Source organism: Sturnira hondurensis, unplaced genomic scaffold (genome assembly GCF_014824575.4).
Source record: "Sturnira hondurensis isolate 20B ecotype Veracruz unplaced genomic scaffold, ASM1482457v3 Scaffold0001872, whole genome shotgun sequence".
NCBI classification, from domain to species: domain Eukaryota; kingdom Metazoa; phylum Chordata; class Mammalia; order Chiroptera; family Phyllostomidae; genus Sturnira; species Sturnira hondurensis.
Window position 1 is genome coordinate 29,177,561 of NW_028074503.1, and position 21,321 is coordinate 29,198,881.

The 21,321-nt window shown below is 45.7% G+C and overlaps 1 protein-coding gene and 1 pseudogene across 3 annotated transcripts in view; both read left to right on the plus strand.

The window, feature by feature from the left end:
* Positions 1-18,592, plus strand: part of WDR7 (WD repeat domain 7) — a 291,523-nt gene extending 272,931 nt beyond the window's left edge. For all 3 annotated transcript variants that reach the window (XM_037034791.1, XM_037034806.1, XM_037034797.1), the window contains 2 exons: positions 9,183-9,287; positions 15,889-18,592. In XM_037034791.1, coding sequence (XP_036890686.1) covers positions 9,183-9,287; positions 15,889-16,092 — 309 coding nt within the window. In that variant the 3' untranslated portion in view covers positions 16,093-18,592. The remainder of the gene's footprint in view (positions 1-9,182; positions 9,288-15,888) is intronic.
* Positions 2,007-3,165, plus strand: LOC118978977 (protein SET-like; annotated as a pseudogene).
* Positions 18,593-21,321: the final 2,729 nt, after the last annotated feature.

Below are 21,321 nucleotides of genomic sequence, written 5' to 3' on the forward strand. Positions count from 1 at the left end.
ATGCCACCACGGATTGACTCTGTAACATGCAGTTGGCGTAATGTGAATAAAAGCCATCACGCTGGTCCCCCATCAAGAAAAGAAACTACAGAGCTAAACAAGCTTCTCCAACCCTCCAGTCCCCGTTCTCAGTCATCGTAGAACCTCCGGAGGGCAGCGTGCAGGCTTCTGTGCTCGCACCGTGGGTCAGCTCAGCCGATGAGAAAAGCCAGGCTCTCTTCTGTCTGTAAGAGTTTCAGGGGGACATTTACCACCTGCTTTCATTTTGGTCGGTACTTTCAGTCTCTGCCTGCTGTGTCCCAAGTGAGAAAGAGCTGGGCCCTAATTTTACACTATCCTTTCCTCAAGAACTTATTTATGGTGCCTGTAGGTAGGTGTTGTATTGCCTCTTGGGGGCACAGGTGAGCTAATGGGAAGGTGGAAACCTTCAGGACCCAGGGCCCCGGGGAGAGAGACAGACAGACAGACAGACAGACAAATAGATAGTGCCAATGAGAGAGATGGGCCATCTTTGTCTCTCCCAGCTGACGGAAAAAACAGGACAGCTTCTGATCTTTAAACCCCTGTGTGAAGGGGTTGACACAGTTGCAGTTGGGTCCAGGAAAAGTTCTCCTTCCTCTCCCCGCGGGAATGCGGCCTGCTGGGGGCTGGCCACCTGCATGCCACCTCGCCCAGCTTTTCCTTCCCAAGGACTTCTCGCAAATTACCTTCTAACAGAATTGTTGGCCATGTTGCAGTTCTCTGATAAATAAGCATAATGTTGGCCTTTCTGTGTGGTGTACGAGAAACTGCAACAACATCCAGTTGCCTGTAGCCAGACTCCGGAAATCTCACCTTCTCATAGAAATTGCACAGTGAGACATGGTTGACTGAGGAGGCCTTTAAGGTACCATACAACTCTAAGATGTCGCGATTTGAAAGCTTGGAGAGAGTATAAGGAAAAGCCACAGAAATGATTGAAAAGGTTAGAAACTGAGACCTAAAAGGAAAGGTTATAGTCTCTGAGGTGGTTTTTTTTAATCCTGAAAATAAAAAGTAAAAACGGGCCAAGTTGCTGCAACAAGCACTCGAGTCTGCACAAGGATCCTGCTTCCATCAGTGGCCCATCCTCCACCCCCACCCCCCACATCCAGCCTGGGAGGAAGTAGGCTCCCTCTCTAGCAATGGGGGTTTCCATTGGAAAATGGAAAAAATTTCCGTTAGAAGGAAAATTTTCCAACAGCATTTATTGTTAAACACAGGAAAGGGTCCTCGGGGGAGGTTTCAGAATCTTTTCTAGAGGGAGATGCTTTTTAAAAGAAGAGAGATGTTCATCTGGCCAACCCGCTTTGCAGCCATCGGCCCACAACCGGCAAAGAGGAGGGGACCTTCCCGTGTTCTTGGCAACCTCATCAGCCTGAAGGGCCGAAGCACAAAGAGGCTGAGCAGGCTTAGTTTGCAGGGACAATTCCGTTTTACCTGAGCCTTCTCATCAGCCACAGGTGAGATGGTCTTTTTTTTTTCAATGTCATTATTCTCTGCCTAAATTATTTATTGACTCTATCATTTGCTTCTTTGAGCAGATTAACCTTAAATATATAATAAAAATTGTCGCAAATTGGTTGCTTTAGAGAAAAGAACGGGGAAGGGTTTTTTCCCAAAAGTATTCAATTCTTAACTTTTCTACTCTTTTGAAATGCCCCCTACCCCCGCCTTTGGTGCAGAGTGAGAGGCACCAGTGTGTGGTGGCGGCCGCAGGTACAGAGGTGAGGCCCCTGCCCCTCACCTGAGTTGTCTGTTCCCACAAAGAGGGACCACCACCAGGGGATCAGAGGTATTTGAAGGTCCCCTGGCTACCTCTGCTTTTCCTTCCAGGGCTCCTCCGCACTTCCTAGGCACTGGCCTCTCTGAACATCTGACCTTCTGCAGCCTCCTTCCCCCTCTCCACCCAGACAGACACGCTGTCCTTCAGGCTCTGCCATGACCATGCCTCACAAACCCACACTCGTCCTCCCCCTCCAGAGCACGTCAGCCAGGCACGAGTATATTTTTAGAAATTTCAGGCCGAGCTTCTTCCAGCTGTGTAGCTTCCCAGCGGTCAGATTCTCCGACTTACCTCATAGCATGGCTCCCAAACGCCAGGCTTCACTCCCACCCCTAACAAAGAAACCAAGACCTCCTCCTGCCCGCAAGCCAGAGAAGAAGCCCACCTCTCTCTGGGTTTGCCAAAGGAAGAAAAAGAACAGCAAAAAGCCACTGAACACACTGATGACGGACAAAATGAAATAGGCAGACTTAATGAACAAGCCAATGAGGGGGGGTCTTAAAAGTAGGACAGAAACACAACAAACTCTGCCAACCATTTTTTTTCAGAAGAGGTCAGAGTTGATCACCAATATCCCAGATGTGGGGGTAACAACATTTGTCACCCAACCACAGGTGTCGGCACTGCTCGGGGAAGAGGATTAGGAGACTGCATTATATGACAAGAGTTGAAGTGACAGAATTTGAAGACATTAAATCAGGGTACAGAATAGATTTTTATTTTGATGCAAATCCTTACTTCGGAAATAAAGTTCTCTCCAAAGAATTTCACCTGAGTGAGAGGGGCGATCCATCTTCAAAGTCCACTGAAATCAAAGGGAAACCCAGAAAGGATTTGGTGAAACATTCAAGTCAAATGCGGAACAAAGCCAGCAGGAAGAGTCAGCGTGAGGGACCAGCGAGCTTCTTCACTTGGTTCACTGACCATTCTGATGCAGGTGCCCATGGTTAGGAGAAGTCATCAGAGATGATACTTGGCCACATCCATTACAGTACTACTTGGTTCCTGATACGGATGACAAAGAAAGGGAAGGAGAAGGAGAGGGAGGGGGAGGGGGAGGAAAATGAAGGACAAGATGACTAATGGAACACTGATGGATTCCAGCCTTCTTTGTTAATTTTCTCCAGGCCCTGGGAGCAAGTGCAGTCTCTTTGTTCCCCTCTTGAGCTCAGTCTCCCTGTTTTTGAGGTCTCTTTTCTCTCCTTCACACCATGGTTCTCAGCTGATTGGGGGGGGAATGTACCTTGAACAGTATACAGTGGGAAAACAATCTCTGCCCCTTTCTGTTCCAAATTCATTTTTATCCCTTCCTATCTTGACAAAAACATGTGGCACCAACACCACCAGGCTCTGTGGGGAAAGGGAAAAGCTTCTGCTCTGTAGCTCGGCTGGGAGCTGGAGGATGCTGGGTCGCACACAGAGTTCCAGCTTCTCTCCCCCTTCCTCTGTATTGGGCTCAGAGATGACACTGTGTCTCTATGTGAATGTGGACCATTAGCATTCACCAGCACATATCTGCCTACTTTCCCTTGTTTGGAAAAAAGAAAACTAAAAAAGGCGGGGTTGTAGGTCAGCAAATGGTGGATTTGAGGTGTTTGGGTGGGTTAAGGAGGCATTTTGACAACATGGCTTCTCCTTTGACAGTTTAATTGTGATGATTAACGGACATCCTTGTCATTTAAGATGGCACTTTTAAACTAAAATTCTCTCCTAATGATGACTTGAGCCCTGCTGCTCAATGGGAGAATCAGCAGAACCTTGTAGGATCTTGTTCGGAATTGACATTTCTCTATTGTAATTTTGTTCCTGTTTATTTTTAAATTTTCTTTTTGTTTCACTGGAAAGGAAAGGTGATGCTCAGTTTTAAACCTTAAAAATGTACAAGTTGCCTTGTTACACTAAAACTAAGTGTGTATGCACACACACACACACACACAAGAAATTTCAGGGAACATGTGTAGCCAACTGGAGACGTATTTTCAGCTCAGCAGACATTTCAAACCCCTCCCTTGCCCCCCTCCCCCACCGAACTACAACTGTCTGTCTGAATCCCAGAGCAGCCCTGCCACTCCCGGAAGGCCCGCAGCCAAGGCAGCCAAGGCAGCCTTCCTCCCTCTCAGCCTCTGCAAACCGTGGGCTTTCAGTTTTTACTTTGTCTTGGCAGATGTTGTACAAAATACACAGGTCTTTCTTTATAAGTCTTTCTCTGTGATGGGGTATTTATGAGAGCAAGATTTTACCTACTTTCGGAAATTTTCACAGTTTTTGTTAAAAGTAGGAAAATGGACCTGACTGTGTGGCTCTGTGGGTTGGGCATTGTCCTGCAAATATAAAGGTTGACAGCTTGACTCCCAGTCAAGGCAGGTGCCTGGCTTGTGGGCCAGGTCCCTGGTTGGGGGTGTGCAAGAAGCAACTGACTGATATTTCTCTATCACATCAATGTTTCTTTTTATTATTATTTGTTTATTTTTATTTTTATACAGAGGGGAAGGGAAGGAGAAAGAGAGAGAGACAAACATCAATGTGTTTCCCCTCACGCGTCCCCCATCTCATGTGGCCCCCACTGGGGACCTGGCCCGCAACCCAGGCATGTGCCCTGACTAGGAATCAAACCAGCGACCCTTTGGTTCACAGGCCCGCACTCAATCCACTGAGCCACACCAGCCAGAGAACATCAGTGTTTATCTCCCTCCCTTCCCCTCTCTCTAAAGATAAATAAATAAAATGTGTTCTTTTTTTTTTATGTAGGAAAATTTTTGTTTGGTTGTATTTTTTCCTCCCCTTTTAAAAAAAAGTGGGAAGACCTATAAATAAATATAAAATATGCTCTTTAATCTTGTCCAGTTTTTACAGTGGATGTGATGGAGTCATGCACTTGGGGTCTAATTCTCAAATGTGTCATTTGGAAACAATGACAAGGACTCCAGTAAGAGACAGACCTCACAAGGAGCAATTTTAAAGAGAATGTTTGAGACAGTTACAGCCTCTGTTGACGCTGACCAAGTCACTTTCGAAAGCCGTGTTCTCTCCACCACACAGCGCGGTCCATGGCATTTACAGAGCGCATTGAAAGTGCCTGTTAAAAACTGTGGGGCAAGGGCAAGGATTGCTCGTCATTAACCCTGCCTCTCAGTTCCTTTTCTTTCACAGGAGAAAGGGGAAGTGGGTGTTTAGCAGTTCAACACTCTGTCTCCTACTAGGGATAATTGCTTGGTTTTCTTTTACTGTTCATAGCACTTCTTGAATTAGATTAATTTCTTTATATTCCGTCTCTTGTCTATTCAAGACAGCAATTTCTCAGACTAAAAATATAACAAAACACAATACTCATTCGCATATAAAAACTAGACCAAACCTCCTTTTATTTCGAAACCTGTTATTTTGGAAAGTGTTCTTTCCATTGTGGCATTGAAGATCCCACCCGTCGGGGGTGCCCCGTCACAAAGCACTTACAAGTTCGCTGTGATCCCCAGGCAGCTGCACGTCTAATGCCAGAATAGAGGTTCAAGTCCGTTCAGGTGGTGCCTGCACAGATCTTACAAGTTCAGAGACTCTGAACAAAAGACAAAGGCAACATTTCCATTACACTGAGGACTGAAGCACCTCTTAGGCAGAGATTGTAATGAACTCAACAGATGCACCAAATCATTCAAACGGCACACTTCCCTGAGCTTCCCTGAGTGGTCCTTGCTTTTTTATAAGACAACAGGTCTGTGTGTCAGCCGACACGGCAGTCAGTGCTCAGCGGTGCCCCTCTGTGTGGCTTCAAAAGGGCCCTGTGGGGTACCTGGCAGTACGGTGTGGCGTGTGCGCGCACGTGCGTGTGTCAAGTGTTCTGATCTAAAGAGTCGTCCCTCTTTGTCTGAAGTAGACTTCAAAGGAACTAACAGATTCAGCTCAGTGTTTGACAGGACCGCAAACACAACAACAGAAAACAGGACAATGATTAGTGGAATGAGCAGGAAGTATTTATCAGCAAACATGTAGAATGAGCATGAACTTTGTTCTGAGTTTCCTGGCAGCAAAGTGAGCACATGTTAGGTTACGTAATTATTGTCACATGATAAAAGAAGGCAACTAAATTGATCTGAAAGGAAACATTTTCCTGGCATAAAATTTCAAGATGAGCCCTGGCTGGTGTAGCTCAGTGGATTGAGCACAGGCCTATGAAGCAGGCGATCGTGGTTCGATTCCCAGTCACATGCCTGGGTTGCAGGCCCGTTCCCAGCAGGGGACGCATGAGAGGCAACCATACATTGATATTTCTCTCCCTTTCTCCTTCCCTTCCCCTCTAAAAATAAATATATAAAACCTTTAAAAAAATAATAAAATAAAAATTTCAAGATGAACTTTAATTCATAGGATCTTCTATTAGACACTTAATGAAGAGTATCTTCAACTGAGACAGAAGTATTCACACTGACGTTTTAAATACCAGCTCTCTGTAAGAGATGAGGACGTAATAGGAAGGATTCCCTGAATACGTTTCTGAAGGAGCTTATGTGTCTGGTTTTCCGCCCTTATGACAGGGCTAACCAACCCAGCTAGTCTCGTAGAGCGGTGCCTCTGTGTGGCCATTGGGTTGGTACATCCTCTGGACCTGCTGGCTTCTAGCCCACTCCCTGCTGTGTTCTCTTACTGTCTGAGTGCGTTCTGGTTGCTGATTAAGGACAGTTGCTGATGTGCAGGAGGCAGGCTTAGCATCCTGTTTTGAGCCCAAACCCCAAAAGGAGGATCAATCTGCTTGTACACAGAGTTGGGCTTCGGGGGACTTGCAAAACGGGCCAACTTTTCTTTAGAGGAGCTGTCAATCTGCTCCCACTTTCAGCTGCGCACTGGGACCCCGGGTCATGGAAGAAACCGTCGGAATCAAGTACTTCTAGTAGAGGGTTGCATTAACTGCCACGAGGGACCAGGCGGGAAACAGGGGAGCCAGGCAGCAGGTGTTAGGTACACAGACCCTCTTTTGGGTCAGGGCTGGGACTGGCGAAGTGGCTGACGGGGCCACCTTCGCTCGGTGGTGACTCATGTCACCACCTGTGTGAACTATGGTCCAGGATGGCCAGAGCTGCCAGTTTGGGGAAAGTCTAGAAATCCTTATTTTACCTGATATCTAAGGAATCCGAATACAGTCTCAGAACACATTCTTTACAAACATTTTGCAGGCCAAACCAGATGTACCTGTAATCAGTTTCAGTGTATGGGTCTTCAGTTTGCAACCTCTATTATAAAGCAGAGCCTTACTAATCAAATGTCTTAACCATAAAATAGCCTGAGATTGGCCCAGTCGAATTTCAGATTTGTAGCATAACTGAATCTTGATTTTAAGAAACAATTAAAGCTTGACAAAGTTTTCCCAGTGAACTCATTAAACTGACATAGTAAGTGGGAATGGTCATTTTCCCCATTCTAATTGATTATATTTTCCCCACACCTACAGCAGTTTTCATTCTAATGTAGATGGTGTTGAGCTAATTTTCATTCTGATGTAGGTGGTGTTGGTTTCTTGCAATAATTGTTCAGCATGCTCACCCTGTTCCTTAATTAAGCACCGCATTTGTGGGCCAGCACCACGGACAGTTCCCACGTCTCTCTAATGAGATTCCACAGTCTGATATCTGTTCCCCAGGCCACCTGGTATTTTCGTGCATGCTGATTCTGGGATGTGCAATTAGGGGTTATTTTTGGTGTGTGTTTTTCAGCAAATGGTGTACTTAAGTAATTCAGGTATGTGATTGTTTACATTTGCCTGGTCATTTTTTCTAGTTTTATTGAGATGTAGTTGAGATACAACATTGTGTACTTTTCAGGTGATGGTTTGATACACTTACATGTTGCAAAACGATCACCACCTTGGCATTTAGCTAACACCTCCAACCCTTCACATACTGACCATTTCTTTTTGTGGTGAGAACATTTGAAATCTACTTTTTTAGCAACTTTCAGTATATATGTCTGGTCACCTTTGAGTAAGAAAGGGTAACAAGTATTAATAATGTTTATTGAAGCCTTCCTCTGTGCCATGCTTTGGGCCGAAGTTACTTGCATGCCTTGCCCGAAGTCCCACAGTCCGTAAGCTTTGGGGTCCCGGCAGCCAGGCAGTCTGACTTCGAGCAGAGTTCTCACACCAGCCCCAAAGCCCATGCCAGAGGAGTGTATCTTCTCTCTTGGAAAGCAGGCATCATTTGGGGTCCCACAATGAGATCCTTGAAAGCCTAGTGAGAGTAAAGAACAGAATCCACAGGGTGCTGGGGAACCAGCTTGTAACCCCCCTCCCCCATCCCTCCTTGTAATCACTCAGAAACAAGTTATGAGAAGAGTCTTCCAGAAATTTACAGTAGGGGCTGGATCACTTGGCGAGCCTGATGTTTTCGCCCGGATTCAAGGTTCACAATTCTTTAGCAAAAAATAGCCAGTGGAAACAAACCTGCCTGGCACTGTCTTGGTTAAGGAAACACATTTCTCCGTTCCTTTCTGGGCAAAGCGGGGACACCAGCCTAGAGCTTGGGAGCAGACTAAATACTGGTTAATTTAGCAGAAGTCGGGTCCCTAATGGCTGAGTGTGGGGCATTGATACAGTATTAATACAATATACTAATTTGCTTAGTCTCCCAATGTTTTTGGTAACAATATTAAGTTTTAGGATGATTTTTATTAGCAAAACCTATCAAATATCTAGTCTAAAATGCAATGTGCTTTTTAAAAAATTCATGTTTAAATCAATGAGAGCTGTTTGCAAAGGCTCAAAATTATCCCTGTTAACTTGTTTTTAATAGTGTCTGATTTATATATGTGGTCAAACCTACAACACATTCATATGTGTGTTTTGTGTGTGCGTGTTTACTAATTGCAGCCATATGCAGTTGAGCACAGTGTTATTGCTGGGAAATGAAGCATAAAGCATGAAAAATGTGTCGCTATTAAGGGGTGGAAATGATAGTTTTTAACTCCTTCCCGAACAGGGAGGTCATGATGCAGCTTTGATGATTTTCCACTAGATGAATTGAGGCTCCTGGGTAGATTTGGTGATCGGTTGCTTACCTTCCTAATTAATTGTACATTCTTTCCTCTAATGGGCAGGGATGACTTAACACGTTGGTTTTCCCATCGATACGTGCCCTTCCTTGGACTCACGCTGTCCTCCCGCTCGGAGACGGGCAGGCTCCTCAGAACGGAACTGACACCCTTAGATAGACCAGGGAGAGAACTTGAGTTGCTTTTCCGATTTCTCTAATCTGATTTTGTAAATAAAATAAAGACTACAACAGCACGTAAGATTCATGACATAATTTTTCTTTCCAAAATTGAATGCATTTGCCTGCTCGGTGTCGTGGTTCTGTGGAAGGCACACAATTAATGACTCCGAATTGTGTTTCAGACGATCCACGGACACAAGGGACCGATCACCGCCGTGGCCTTCGCTCCTGATGGGCGCTATCTCGCCACCTACTCCAACGGTGATAGCCACATTTCCTTCTGGCAGGTAAGCGTGGGTGCGACAGGGTCTTGGAGTGTACGGCGGGATCTGCTGGGAAAGGCTTCCTGGTACACCTGTCCTCCCCCTCCCTTCTTCCAGCATCCAGTGTTTATTGCTTGCTGACTGTGTGCCTGCTGCTAACGTGCCCCGAGGGTTCATTTAGCAACCTGGAAGGAGGGAGTCCGCTCTGATGGAGCTCCCAAACTCAGGGAGCAAGGTTAGGCAGCAAGCAGTTCCAGTTCAGGGGGCACTGAGCACAGGCTGTGGGGTGGCTTCGAGGACAAAGTGACGTCTGAGCTGAGCCTCACTGATGCTGAGGAAGGGTAGGAGTGGTGGGGGTTCGGGGAGAGGGAGCAGCAGTCAGAGGTCAGCAGGGCCCAGTGGGTGCGAGCACCTGGCCTGAAAGGGCTGAGCAAAGCCACGCTCAGCTGCCCACTGACGCGGGCATTCAGACTGCTCCAGCAGGGCCCGGGACAGCGGGAAGACTCAGGCAGCCGCCCGCTTTGCCCACACGTGCCCTCTGTCCTGTCTCAGTTTTGTGTGAATTCCCAGTCGCTCCCATTGTGCTCTTCACTCCCGAACAACCCACACATCTTTAAAAACCAAGTGTCACTGATGGCATGACAATGCCTGTGTTTAATTCTGATTAAAGTAAATATTAACATCGAACAATGAGTTTCCACCCTAGAACTCATTTCTTTTGTAAATAGCTTCTCTACAACCTTCTTTTTAATGACGTTACTCCTGATAATTACAAAAAATTAAGCATTACCAACTCCCCCCCCAAAATAATGTTCATTTAAAATTTGTTGTTACCTTTACTTTCCTAGGATACAAGTATGTTTTATGAGATTCAGTTTAATGCTTTGAAAGGTATAAAAAAAAGTTTAAAGACTTTAGCACAGCTTGATAATGGTTTCTAAAAAATCAGTGGCTAATAAAAATGTAAAACAGATACAATGAACTGCTTAATTAACAACATCCTATTGAAGCATGACAACCTCCAAATCTGTCACAGACTTTTTCTAACTCTTCATCTGGTTTAATTTTCCAGTTTATTTCCTCATTATGCTTTCTTCCAGAATATAACTCCAGCGTTTTAATCGGCTCTCATGACACCTTTTCCTTAGTGCCCTCACCCACCCATCACTCATCCTGGGGGGCGATCAACTCATTCATCCTGTGGAAAGCCCACACCCCAAGCCCCTTCTGTGTCCCTAAACTGGGCTCTTGCAACAATGGTTCTTTACAGAGTCCGCCCACCAGTTGTTTTCTCTGCGTGTGCCTCCCATGGGTTGTCTCTTTCCACCACCTGCCCTTAGATACAAGTTTTGACTCATTTCCTGCTGCCCTGTAATGCTGGAGAAGGGTCAGCATGAAGCCCCACCCATTCATTCGGCATTTATCTGGAGTGGGTGTGCGAGGTCCTGGCCTGCACTTTAGGGACACCGAGTCACACTGAGTCAGTGAGTCACTGGCCCCTTCCTTTGGGGAGCTTGTGCTGTGACCATGCTTTCTTCTTTGGAAATAACAAGACCCATCCCTGTCTTGTCCACCTTTACTCCCCTGCATCACATATAATCCCGTCTATGGAGGAATCGGAAACATTCTCCAGTATTTTTCTGAACTTCCCTGTGGTAAAACTTGTCCCCCTTACCTGGATGTTCAAGATTCTATTTGGGTAGGTTCATCCCTTCCCTGAACATTCCTCTATTTCTATCAGAGCTGCGGTCCAGTGCATTGATGGAATTACAGTTAGCGCCCTTTCTTTCCTGCAGATCAAGGCCACCCATGAAACAATGTCTCTTTGAGACACCTTTCCATCTTCCAGTTCTCTCAGGCTCTGGCTGCAGTCTTCTAGGCTTTGCTAAATGCACTGAAACCTGTCTGCCAGTCCCTGTGGCTTTGTGCACAGTGTTCATAGTCCCCACACTTGTCTGCGGACACGGTGGCCTTGTGTTGTTACCTGTGCAGGTGCCTGTCCTGTGGGCGCAGCACCGAAGCAACTCGGGCTGCTCCCAAGTCCCCGTTGCCTGAACCCAGCATCAGGATTCAAAGTGCAGCCTCTTTCCCACCTGCTGAAAGAACATGCAGATTGGCCTTGAAATCCAAGTGGAAGGCACAGAAACTTTATTTCAGCCTTGTCTCTTCCAGAAGTGTAGTGAGTTTTTATTTGAATTGAAGGGAGTCCAGAAAGCGGTGTTGGATTTACCACTGTTCTCCCCAAAGGGACCTGCTGATTTATTTAGATACATATTGTTTTGTTCTAATGATGTATGATATAACACTTCTATATTATTCCAGTAAATGTACTGTAATATATTTTGAAAACTCGACAAAGTCTTATTAATATAGAACCTTACAAAAGCCATCAGCTATTAAAATCTTTGCTGAGAAATGAGTGTTAATGAGAAATATCGGTTGGATAATTACTCAAGCGAGACTTAGTAAAAGGTTTGCATGCAGTATTACTTACACTGAGAAGAGCATTAAACATTTCCTGTTTTGATGAATTACATCTGTTTGTGTTTGTATGTGCTCGGAAAATAAGCTTCACAGAACCGGTTTTGTGAAGCATTTTTATTTTTATTTTTGAAAGTTAAACACTCTTTTTATTGTTTATGCTATTACAATTGTCCCAGTTTTCCCCCTCCCCGCCCCAGCCTGCACCCTCACCCCTGGTCAATCCCCACACCGCTGCCCACGCTCACGGGCACTGCGCACACGTTCTTTGACTAGTCCCTATTCCTCCTTTCAGCCAGTCCCCCCGGGCCGGGAAAAGCCGAAGTTACATTTTAGTTAGTTTACATACCCAGCCATTGAATGACGCAATTTGATCATCTTTCAAGTCCCTGAGCCTCCAAACATGTTTCCATAGTTTGAATATTTCACTCCAATGTATCCATTGACATTTGGTCGAGGGGAGTTTAGTAATGAAACAGAACCGTAATTCTCTCACCTAAAATTCTCTCACCGCAATTCTCTCTTACCATTGCCCTCTGACAAACAGATGTTCTTTCTCATAACTGCTGATAGTACATTTGATGGACATTGGTTTCATTTATTTTTACTTAGTCCATCACATGTTCGAATGGTCTTCAGCCATTTAAAAAGGATGATGTGACTTTATAGTCATGAACATGAAATGACCACCCTCAACATCTTGTTGAAGGAAATAAGCAGCTTGTGAAACAACCTTTTTAATATGAGCCTGTTTGTGTAAAATTCTTTTTTATATAATTTTATTTTACTTTTATTTTTAAGTATATTTTATTTTATATTTTTTAAAGATTTTATTTATTGATCCTTAGAGGAGAAGGGAAGGAGAGAAGGAGAGAAACATCAATGTGTGGTTGCCTCTCGTGAGTCCCCTGCTGGGAACTGGCCTGCAACCCAGGCATGTGCCCTGACTAGGAATCAAACCGCGATCGTGTGGATCGCAGGCCTGCACTCAATCCACCAAGCTACACCAGCCAGGGCAATTTTTAAGTATATTTTATTGATAGTGCTATTGCAGTTGTCACATTTTTTCTACCCTTTATTTCCCTCCATCCTGCACCCCCCCTTAGTTCATATCCGTGGGTCATACACATAAGTTCTTTGTCTTCTCTGTTTCCTAAACTATCCTTCACCTCCCCTGTCTATTTTGTTCCTGCCATTTGTGCTTCTTATTCCCAGTGCCTTTCCCCCCTTTCTTCCCCCACCTCTCAAAACTGTGAACAGTAAAATAATAACACACTCACAACTATCAGCAACTGAACCTAAAAACAAACTAAGCAAACAACTAGAACAGGAATAGAATCCCAGAAATGGAGATTACATGGATGTTTATGTCAGATTCTTCAAACTGGCTTCTCCTTGGGTGTGTGTGAGGTCTGGGAGGTGTTTGCCAAGTTGTTGGTGGTCGTCTCGGAGAAGGGAGATGTCAGGGGCGCTTTGCTTTCTTCTTTCTGCTTGTCTTTGTTATTTGAATTTTCCACAGTGAGTATCTTTGCCATCCAGAAAAAAATTCATATTCCCAAATACTACAACTCCAGGTAGTTTTCATTCACTCAAGGCTCCAATTGCCCTCACTTTAGCAGACTTTATAACCAGTCACCAGTCAAAAGAGCATTAATATTGAGTAACAAAATGGTGAATTTTGGGGGTGTGGAATCTTTAACTAAGTGTCTTGGAAAGATTCACACTCACCCATAGTACTTCAGACACGTCTCTGATTTGAAAAGGTCAGAGGAATAGCTGATCCAAGGAGCAAGGAATTGTGGTTTGTAGGAGGGCCGTCATCATTCCCGCTGTACATGGCCTTATATACCTTGTAGAATGGGGCGTAGTCCTCCCTGGCTGCAGGCAGGAAGGCTGGGGGGCCTACCTAAGGCATTTACCAATTGATTTATCAATCGTCTGAGGGATGGCTCAGCTTGTAAGGGGAACCCAGATATAATAAGGCACCTCTAAAATACCCTTCCATCCTAAAATCCCAGTAAGATAGTCTCCCCTTTCCCCCCCTTTAGCCCTCAGCCCACTTGTTGGATGTGCCTAAATTTGAGGAGAAGAATTAAAAATAAGGAAGTATCTGAGCATATTGAACACCCTGAGCATTTTAAGCCACCAGCAGAAATCAAGCTTCATACGTATTTTCATAGAAAATCCATAAAGAATGAAAAATACTTTGTGGTTGTTTATCAACTGAGAAATTGGATTTTTTAAAAGCACAATATGCCTGTTGGTGCCAGTTAATTTTAACCAGCAATTTTCTGGATCATTTGTATATGTTCTGTAAGAGACTAAATTATTGTGTACTGTTACTTTTTGTGCCAGCGAGAACTATAAAATCAAACTCACTGTCATTATTTATACTGAGACTCTTTGGAAACCTCCAGAAAGCAGGAAGGCATTAATTCTATCTCTGTGGAGTTTGGGGGCAAAAGGAAAGAAGGAAGGAAGGAGGCTTTGGAGGGTGACAGTGAGGTGCTGCCCGGCTCTAAATGGGGCTGATCTTCAACAGAAAGAGTTAATGATGACCATACATTTGGTTTTAAAATGTGACCTCATACACTAGTGATTTTTTTTCTCACCTCTGTGTTGTGTTCGGCACTATTATTAATGTAGTAAAATCAGTAACATTAGTCATCTTAAAAGGGTTATTACTCAAGATGATTTAAATTGTGAAAATGTCAGTGGAGCCTGCACGCATCCTGCTGGAGGCGCCGTGATTTACGCGCGCTGACACCGTCCTGCTGCCGAGAAAGGCCAGCAAAGGGACGGCTTGCGCTCTGCGCCGACCCGGAGGCAGAGCGTGGTGGCAGCAGGACCACGTCTGCGATGTCCGAGGATTTGCCGAGGGTCCCGGTGTCGGCCGTTCCTGGGCATCAGGTCACACTCTGCATGCTTCACAGACCCCCAGAACCTCCCTCGTCTGGATGGAGGGTGCAGTGCAGGGAAGAATTGGAGATGAAAACGAGTCCCGAGAAAAATCCCATCTGCCAGACCTCCTTTCTGATTTTCAGTGTGGTCTCCATGTGATTTGCAGTACCACGAAAGATGTACACTGGGGACACGCTCAGTAACATTTGGTGTCTAAAGGACTCAGCAAACTCAGGCACTCGGACGGTAGTTTACTGAGATAACGGACCTGAATACGCAGTTCAGGAGCCATCATTCCTGTGCTATTTCTCACTTATGTGAACAGATGAAAGAAGCTAAACTTCAAATCTGGAAAAGCTGCCACAAAACAGAAAACACCAACTAATAAATTGCCAGTAAGTCATGAAGTACAGGACCTGGCACAAATGACGCCCCCTTTTTTTATTACAAAATCTTTTATTACAAAAGCATAAGCATGTAATTCTGTAATATAACAACAGCACACTCAAGCACACCCTGTGACACTTCAGGTGACATGCTCAGATTGCGGTCCATCGAGTGCGAGGCATCCACATACCCTACCAGCCACGCTCAAGCAGGTCTCACTTCTGCCGGACTCTGTGTATTCTCTTCAGCACGGCAGCAGAACAGTATTGAGATGTAGCTGGTTCTTGTTTTCCCTGTAAAATAAACTAGAGCTTTCCAGACCCTGAATTTTTTAAAAGCAGGTGAGGGGGGCAGGTGTTGGCAGAAGGAGATTGGGTATGGGGCTAATTTTGACTTTTGACCTTTGACCCAGTAACCTCTCGCTCTACCTGCTGCTCAGCCGGGCTTCATCTCCTGAACTAATTGTAAGTCCCAGCACTTGCTTTGTGGGCTCATCCTTTCAGCACGGTTAAAAACAAAGGTCTGCAGTGGAAAATCCCCATAATTTCCAGATACTTTCTGATTGGACTGTTTTATCGACATGAGCAATATGGCTTCCTTCTTAAAGACTGGACTTTGCTGCTGTCAAATTCTGCCCACAAAGTAAAGTTTCTGTGCATTTTTGTTTTTACCATAACAGCGTGAGAATAGTTTCAAAAAGGACGGTCAGAGGTAAGAATAAGCTCGTAGGGGGATGTGAACCAGCACCGGAGGGGAAAGTGACCGCCATGTGTGCCCCTTGAGCCCCTGTGCGGGAGGGAAAGGGAAGCAGGTCCTTGTGTGACGTGTGTGCTCCCCTGTCCCCGTGTGCCCCCAGATGAACACCTCCCTGCTGGGAAGCATCGGCGTGCTGAACTCGGCCCCTCAGCTGCGCTGTATGAAAACCTACCAGGTGCCGCCCGTGCAGCCGGCCTCCCCCGGCCCCCACAACGCCCTCAGACTGGCGCGGCTCATCTGGACCTCCAACCGCAACGTCATCCTGATGGCCCATGACGGGAAGGAGCACCGCTTCATGGTCTGAGGCTGGCGTCACCGGCCTGTGTCTCGGCGCTTTCCCTTCCCCGAACCGAGATTCCTGTCCTTGTGCTGGGGCTGGGTCACTTCTCAGTGCCTGCCCACCCGGGGTGGTGCCCCAGGGGCACGGCCAGCTCTGTGTCACTTCTGCATGGTCCGGAACAGACGCCTCTCCTGCCCCCTCCGGGTTCAGGGGCGTGCACATAGCACTGTGCACGCTGTGGACCTTCTGTCACTAGGTCACTTTCCTGCCCCAGAGGGAGGGGTAGCCGGCGGTCCCTGGGAGCCCGCCCGCGGCTTGTGCAGCCGAGCCTGAAAATCAATAAACACCGTGGTCGCGGCCCAGCCCAGATGGGCGTTTTCCTCCCGCTGGACCCCCTTTCTGAAGTGCTGCCCATTCTGACTGGGTTGGAGGTCAGGTGGCAGTCCTGACTGTCAGAATTATTGTCCTTTGGATTTCCTAAAACATACTATTGTTTACCAAGAAGATTCTGTGTTTACATGGCTTTTTTCCTTCAGCTGATTGTTAGGAAATTGCTCAATCGATTTCCTAGGGTGTAGCCACTACCTTCTTTATCAATAATACCTAACTGATCTGAGATTAATGAGAATATATACAAAAAACCACATCTTTCCTTGTGGAGAACACAGTTTCTCAGACACCTAGCATTCTAAAATGCTCATATCCTGCTTAATGTTGGTGTATTTTAGTAGTTTAAGAATAAAGTCATCTCTGCTGATGATGTAATTAATATCATTATCCAGTCACTATAACTAATGTCTTGAACAGACTTTTGTAATAAAGAACCAAGTCTGGAAGCATAACCCATGCCTGGAAAGCAGACAGCTGTCTGTCACTACAGACCTTTTCAAGAAAGAGCTTCCCTTTCCCTCCAGAAACTGTGCAGACCTGCAGTCCCCTGCTAAGACTTAGGTCCACTACCATGTAATAGTTACAATTCAGCCTTCAAACTACTCCTGACCAATTAAAGGGAAACGAAGGCAGCATTTCTTTTAAACAGCCATCCTGGCACATCAGTGACGGGGTACAGCGTTCAGGAGCATGTACAGAAATAGGAGGCTCCGTCAGCCTGAGCAAACCCGCACCGGGAGTGCTCATCGCGTGTTGGAGTCAGCTTTAATGAGGCGGCTTTTCCTGGTGTCCAGCCTGCTGGCTCTTGCTCATAGTAATGGGGGTGGGGTCCACAAAATAATATTTTGTATGAATTGTTCCTAACAAACCTCGATCTGCATATAGCCGGGCAGTTGGTTGGCCAGTGGAGAACGTGGCTTATGAATGCAGAAATATAAAATGAGAGAAAATGTGTGAAGTTTACAAAGAAACCAAAATGGTAATGGGAGCACTGAATTTGAAAAGCGTAGATGTCAGGGTTTACGGAGTAAATAAAAGAGCGAGATCACAGCCCGGGAACGAATCGCCTGTAATTTTATTGAAGCAGGTTTTTAAAGACCATGCCAAGAAACTAAGACCACGACACTAGAACACCTCTTTCCTCCTGACACGAGGAACGTTGTTTCCGCCGACGGAAAACCTGTGCCCCTCCCTGGGTGCAGGCTTTGGGTGTTCTTTCACAAGCAAATTTATGAAAATGCATGTACATTGTATCTATACAGATTATATATGTAGTTTCCAGGGAGAAACCAAGAACTATATAGTGCAGGCTTTACTTGTGTGCTGAACACACCGCTGTTTCGCTGTGGGTAGAGCAACCAGAGGCCAACAGAAGCGGCACCCAGAGGCCTCCCAAGTTGCTTCGTGGGCTTGAATGGGGATTAATTTATTCTGGACTACACAGGTGTGTTGGGATGATGGCGTGGGAGTGCACCTTAGAGACTTGTTAAAACAACATGCTCAGCGCATCATCGGGAGAAAGGTGTGAGACTGCAGGGCAGGCCAGCACCCAAGCACGGGTGGGTGACGCACGGAGACGAGAACGACACCATGAGGCCCACAGGAGCGGCACACCCACGCAGTGGGCTAGACCCGCCTGCCACCCTCCTCTGCGCAGTAGGCACTTACGGGCCAGTAGAATATTCCAGTTACAGTGCTCCCGTGGGGACGATGTTCGAGGGTTCGACAGGTGTCTCTAACTGCTGAACGGATATCTGCATTCGTGTTAGCCCAGATCTGCCCTTGGCTGTGCTGACAACCGCCCGCCTTGGATTTGTCAGCCCAGAGCCCAGTTTTGTGTTGTCATTACAGTGCGTGCGTTCAGTGGGTTGTTAATGTCATCGGCACTGTGCTTGGACCTGTCCTTGTAAATGTGGACGCATATGTGGCTTCAGTGACAATTTACGAGCAGAAGATCATGTGACATGACACCTGTAGGAAAAGGTAACAATTGAACTCGCTGTGTACAAAGAGTGAATTAAAATACCTGCCTCTCAAGACATTTCTTGATGACTCCACTTAATTAATAGGCTCTATGTGTGCTGAGTGTTCCTCTGTACATACGTGTGTTAAATAAAGCTGAATTGTACTGGAGGTTGTTTTTCCCATTAAAAACATTATTCACTCTTAAACATTGCCCACTGAAATCCATATGCTTTCTCCCCACCCCCACTCCCTTTGCTACCAAATTAAGCCTTCTGTTTCCATCTAATTATTCATTTCCCTGGAGAGCTAGTGTCAGGAAAGGCCAGCTTGTTCACAAAGGTCAGTAGAACAGTAAGGAAGGAAGCCCCTCTCCTGCACTGGCAATAAGTGCGAACCAGAAACACCCCTACCAGAAACTCAGCAGCACCCTCTGTGGTTTGGGCAAGGGAATTGCATGCCTGTTGCTTTAATCTCTACCCTAAATGGCTCCTAAATAGACTGTTAATTGTACCAGTTTCTATTTTATCAGATGTGGTGATATGGGTTGGGCCCCTGGGGTGGGGGTCTGGGCTGAGATCCTGAATTCCACTTAATACTCTTTTGGAGTTGAATTTGAATCCCTGAGGTAAATGGTGGAATTGGTTTTCAAAAAAAGCAAGAGTACCAAAAGAAGTCGTGACTCACAGAAGGAATATACGTGTGAGCAGTGAACACACTTCTTCAATTTTCAGAGAAGACTATAGAACATCTTGAAATGAGTCCGTCGTCACGGAGCGGTGTAGTTTTTTGTAAGAAAACAAGCAAACGTGAAAGGAGTCGACTGTGGCGTCTTTGGCCCCGTCCTCACACCCAGTGTCCGTCCCAGAAATTGTGTGAACATTTCCCGGTGACTTCGCTGTAACCGTGGAGGGGAACAGGAGCAGACCCCATTCTATGTGATGGGTCATCCCATAAACCAATCAAATGTGGAAAGGGCGTGACATTAATAGGAAGGTAAAGCCAAGCAGTGCTCGGTGAACTTTCACCTTTCACCCCTCCGGCTGACTGACAGAGCTGAGTGTTGAAGAAAATCAATACTTTGGAGCCAGGAGGGAAATATTTCCAACCTCTAACTAGAGAATTGTTTTGACAAGGCCAAGATAATCCAAGCTGCACAGGAGAAAGAGAAAAGAAGACTCATTTTTAAAGCTTGACACTTCAAGGTGTTTTTGTACAGTGGTTTAGAGATTGTCAATACATACAAATACCAAAGGTCAAAAAGAAAAGCCAGAGAATTTCAAAAATTAGGTGTTCGGCTCTTTTGGCTGTTTGCAAACTAAAGAGGTGTCTGCGCTTGCAATTGTCATTTAAAGGGGCAGAGCCTTCAGGTTATCATCCCTCTTGAAGGAAAACTAAAATTGCATGGAGCAGCCTGTGAAGAGCAGATGCCTAAAACGGCGGCGGGGCCTCTGGTTCCTGCGCGTGGGTCTGTCTGGGTCACACCGTTTTGTGCTAACGTCTCAGAATCTTGGCTTTTGATTCGTGTTGGCAAATCTTAGTTCCGCCTTCACCTTTGAGTCAACCATTTGCATGGGGAAGTGGTTCACGTACCTTTGGGACCTGAATTGTTTCTAGTTTCCCCGAGTTCCTTTAAGCAAATTACTTATGAAAGTGCCCCAATTAGTGCTTTTCTATGCAAGAGGCTTATACATCTCTAGGAAATAGGTGAGCACTTCGCTGCACTTACACCAACAAGGTTAGATCCATTCATTCCGTGGACAGTTACCTCCACCAAAAAGATACAGGTTCTTTTTTTCTACCAGTAAGAAAACAGTGGAATGCTACCCACACCATCCAGCCAAGCGCAGGACCAAGGAATCCTGAGCAGGTTAAGTATCTGATGTAACCTCTTTTCTCATGGTCTTGCTGTGAACATGTGTTAATTATACAATCATTAAAATAACAGTGAAAATGCCATCTTCTTTTATACACCCTCTTTCTCATTAAAAAATTCCACTCTATTCTGAGAAGATCAATCTGGCTGGAGGATTTTAGTTTTAGCTTTTGCAAATGGGGAACACAGCCAGCCAAGACTCCTCAGTATTCTGCAATTTCCCACAAAGGCCAGAAATTGAGCACACGCCTGAGATTATGCCTGTAAAACGCTGGCAAGTGTGGTGCGTCGTAAACAGTAAATGTGAACTAACAGCTTTGTAGGCATTCCCATGTCCTCGTTAAGCATGGATAAACAAGACTGTAAAGGACCCATGTTCTCTGGAAAACAGGGTTGGATTTTTGCATTGCTGTGCTTCTATGTGGACGCCCATAGTAGGTCTGGACATCTTACCCAAAGGCAAGTCTCTGGTTCTACCGGAGTTCATCATGTTCGTCACTATGTTGCTGTGTGTTGCTGTCTTCTCCCCAAAGTTTGTAGACATTGAGGGGAATTCCAAAACCTATGCCAGTGGATGGGGCTGCTTGATTATGACTCTTAAGTTGTGACTGGTTACTCAAAAAGAAAACAGTTCACCACATTTAAATTTAGGGCACAAATTAGCATCAGGGACGTGTTTGACACAGTAAATGAGTCGTCCAGAAAACACATCTGTTAAGATCGAACAGGACTCTGGCAGCGTTAGAGTAGGTTTCGTGGAATCACCAAAGCAAAGGACACTGTGTGTGTAACTTCTGCTGGCTCTGCCTTCTTGTCTTGACTAGAGTCAAAATGACGTGGCACTCCGATTTACCCAAAGGCCAAGTGCATTGTCTAAAACTTGCCCAGACTCCTGCCCCCTAACCCCACCCCAGGACCGGAGCATTTTCTTCCCCCCGGAATCTGGGAGGCTCGGCATTTCATAACCCTGCTGAGTCCTTCCCTGGAGATTGTTCCACAGCCAGAGAGCTTGTGTGACCCAAGGT